We start from the raw sequence: 2593 nt of genomic DNA, 5'->3' as shown, positions 1-2593 counted from the left end.
TAAGTCACGTTTAGATTATAATGTATTTCGTATTTAGTCATTCATTTGAAAAAAACGATGATATACAACTGATTATTGATATTATTGATAATAGTAAAAATTTTCGAACAATTGAAATAAGTACGTGAAAAAGAAATTAAATGTTTTTAAACATAAATGCCTATTTTTTTAGAAACTGTTTTAATTAAATTAAAATAAAATATCTATTTAATTTTTATTGACGTATATTTATTTTTTTAGATCACGGTACCTAAAAATTACGAAGTTATAATGTCTGCACTTCTGCAAGATATGTGCAAAGGTCCGGAACAAAACGTATACAAATTCAACCAAATAAATCCGATACCATCTTACGTGGTGGTTATTTTTGTGTGGACGCACTAATAAAACAATACATTGGTCCAAAAATAAATATATATGTAGAAAAAAAATATTTTGACCGTTATATTAATAGGTTTGAAAGGACGATTAATTATATGTATATTGAAGATTGCCGAAAGAATGTGTGAACCTTTGGGGTAAAATAACTAAATTTGTTGATATTAACCCTTAAATGCCACCCGGGGTCCAGCGCACCCCAGACCCTTTATATAATAATAGCTTTAATAATCGTTAGTTGAATTTCGTATCAAAGTTGTATCACGTAAGACAGACAGAATAAAATTTCATATCTTGATATGCGTCAGTACTCATTGTCAGTTAAAGAAATGGAACGAATAGTGGAACACAGCCATTAACGGATGCATTTGGCAGCAGAAACTATATTTTTTAAATAATAATGCTTTTTTACTTTATTTTTTAGGATAATGATATGACCGGCCGAGATGCAGATGAGGCAGAAATGGCTGCATTAAGAGCCGAAAATAAAGAGTTGAAAAAAAAACTTGCCGCCATACCACCGGCACTACTACTGCCACAGCCGGTACCGGCTTCGACCTCGGGCACAGCCCCGGCACCGGCACCGACACCGACACCAACATCGGCACCGACACCGACACCGACACCAGCATCAGCACCGGTACCAGCATCGGCACCGGCACCAGCACCAGCCCCAGCACCTTCAATGCTAAAACGTAAGTACAAAAAAAACAACAATTTATTGTAGCAAATGGTATCAATTTTAAAATAAATAAATAAATTTCTGTTTTTTTTTATAGCAAAAAGATGGCAAAGGGCCGGGAGAAACATAAATCGGTACAGGAGTAGAGGAAGAGGAAGAGGAAGAGGAAGAGGAAGAGGAAGAGGAGAGTATACAACCAAAAGTTATAATGTGTATTTTTCATAAAATATATAATTGAATGATCATGTTCAATATAAACCATTCAAAATAAAAATATCGTAGAGAATTGTTGCAGAATCTCTCCCCGCAATATTACATATAAGTACGTATGACAAAAAGGGGCCCAAAAGGGGGTAGTGCATGCGTACCACACGCGGTTACTTGAATCATTCGATTCATTACTATACGTTCTCCGTTCGGAAATGGGCAAATTTATATTTTAAACGATGAAAAGTGCAAAAAGCGATGCGACATGTTCAAATTTAAGCAACATTACAAAAATGATCGCCCGTGAATATCGCGAAAATAATGTATTAGCTCTCATTCCTTATCGATTTCTACTTGAAGCGTATAAATTACGCGAAATATCAGCTGCGACGAGAATTACCTCGACACATCTTTAATAGCGAAAGTCGACTAATCGCGCTGATAACCGTCGTTTCACTGTAAAAAATTTATGTAAAATTTACAACTATTATAGTGGGTAATTTGAGACCCACTATAATAGGTGTAAATTTCCACACATTCTTAATTTGTGTAATTGTAATACAAAATTACTTTTTCCTTCCGTACTGTAATTTTGTAAAATTACAACTATTATAGTGGGTCTCAAAATTACCCACTATAATAGTTGTAATTTTACAGAATTTTTTTACAGTGTTAGAAATAATCGTATCTTTCTGTATCTATCTTCCTGTCGCGATTGCGTATATGTCGCGTCGTAATAATGCGACGATACACGGAGCGATACTGCCTACCGGCTCGAATCTCGACGTACGAATGATAGCGCGGCGACCTTCTGTAAACACGGCCCGCCGAAGATGTAACAATATGTTACGACTATAAATTGCGAGACTTCGTTTAATATCGCTAAAAAAAAAAGAGCCACAAAGAAATAATGCGAATCGGTAGGGGTATCGAAACGCAAAAGAATCGATCGCAGCGACCGCAATAACCTCGCGCGGAAATGCACGTGGCGCTTTTTTGTGTCTGGTTACGCGGTCAGGCCAGAAATTACCTCCACGTACGTACATTTTGTGGCGCACGAGATCCACCGACCGCGGGGTGATAGGGGCAGGAGAGATGGGGGACTGGGAAGCCCGAGGGTTGTTGACGGAGGCGGGGAAAGAGACCGGGCCGGGCTTCGGGGCAATCTGCAGATACCTCGGCTGTGCCTGATTACGTTGCTACCTCTCTAATTACACGGCAACCTGCGACGATACTCGACCCGACTGCCTGAAACGAAGCGGTTCGTGGACCTTCGCCTTCGTGGCTGTACCGTGCCAGGGGGATGGCGAAGAGAGGGGCGAACGG

General features: G+C 39.0%; 1 protein-coding gene across 1 annotated transcript; it reads left to right on the top strand.

The window, feature by feature from the left end:
- Positions 1-240: 240 nt before the first annotated feature.
- On the top strand, positions 241-1248 carry LOC112466363 (myrosinase-binding protein 2-like; the record flags this gene model as incomplete). Its single annotated transcript, XM_025034427.1, has 3 exons — positions 241-315; positions 803-1073; positions 1158-1248. Coding segments are annotated over 3 exons (437 nt in total), but the record flags the coding sequence as incomplete, so codon positions are not given.
- Between the last annotated feature and the right edge of the window lie 1345 nt (positions 1249-2593).

Source organism: Temnothorax curvispinosus, unplaced genomic scaffold (genome assembly GCF_003070985.1).
Source record: "Temnothorax curvispinosus isolate PA1 unplaced genomic scaffold, ASM307098v1 QBEX01016087.1, whole genome shotgun sequence".
Lineage (NCBI taxonomy): Eukaryota > Metazoa > Arthropoda > Insecta > Hymenoptera > Formicidae > Temnothorax > Temnothorax curvispinosus.
Note: the sequence above shows the minus strand (reverse complement) of the source record. Positions and strands in the feature narration are given on the sequence as shown.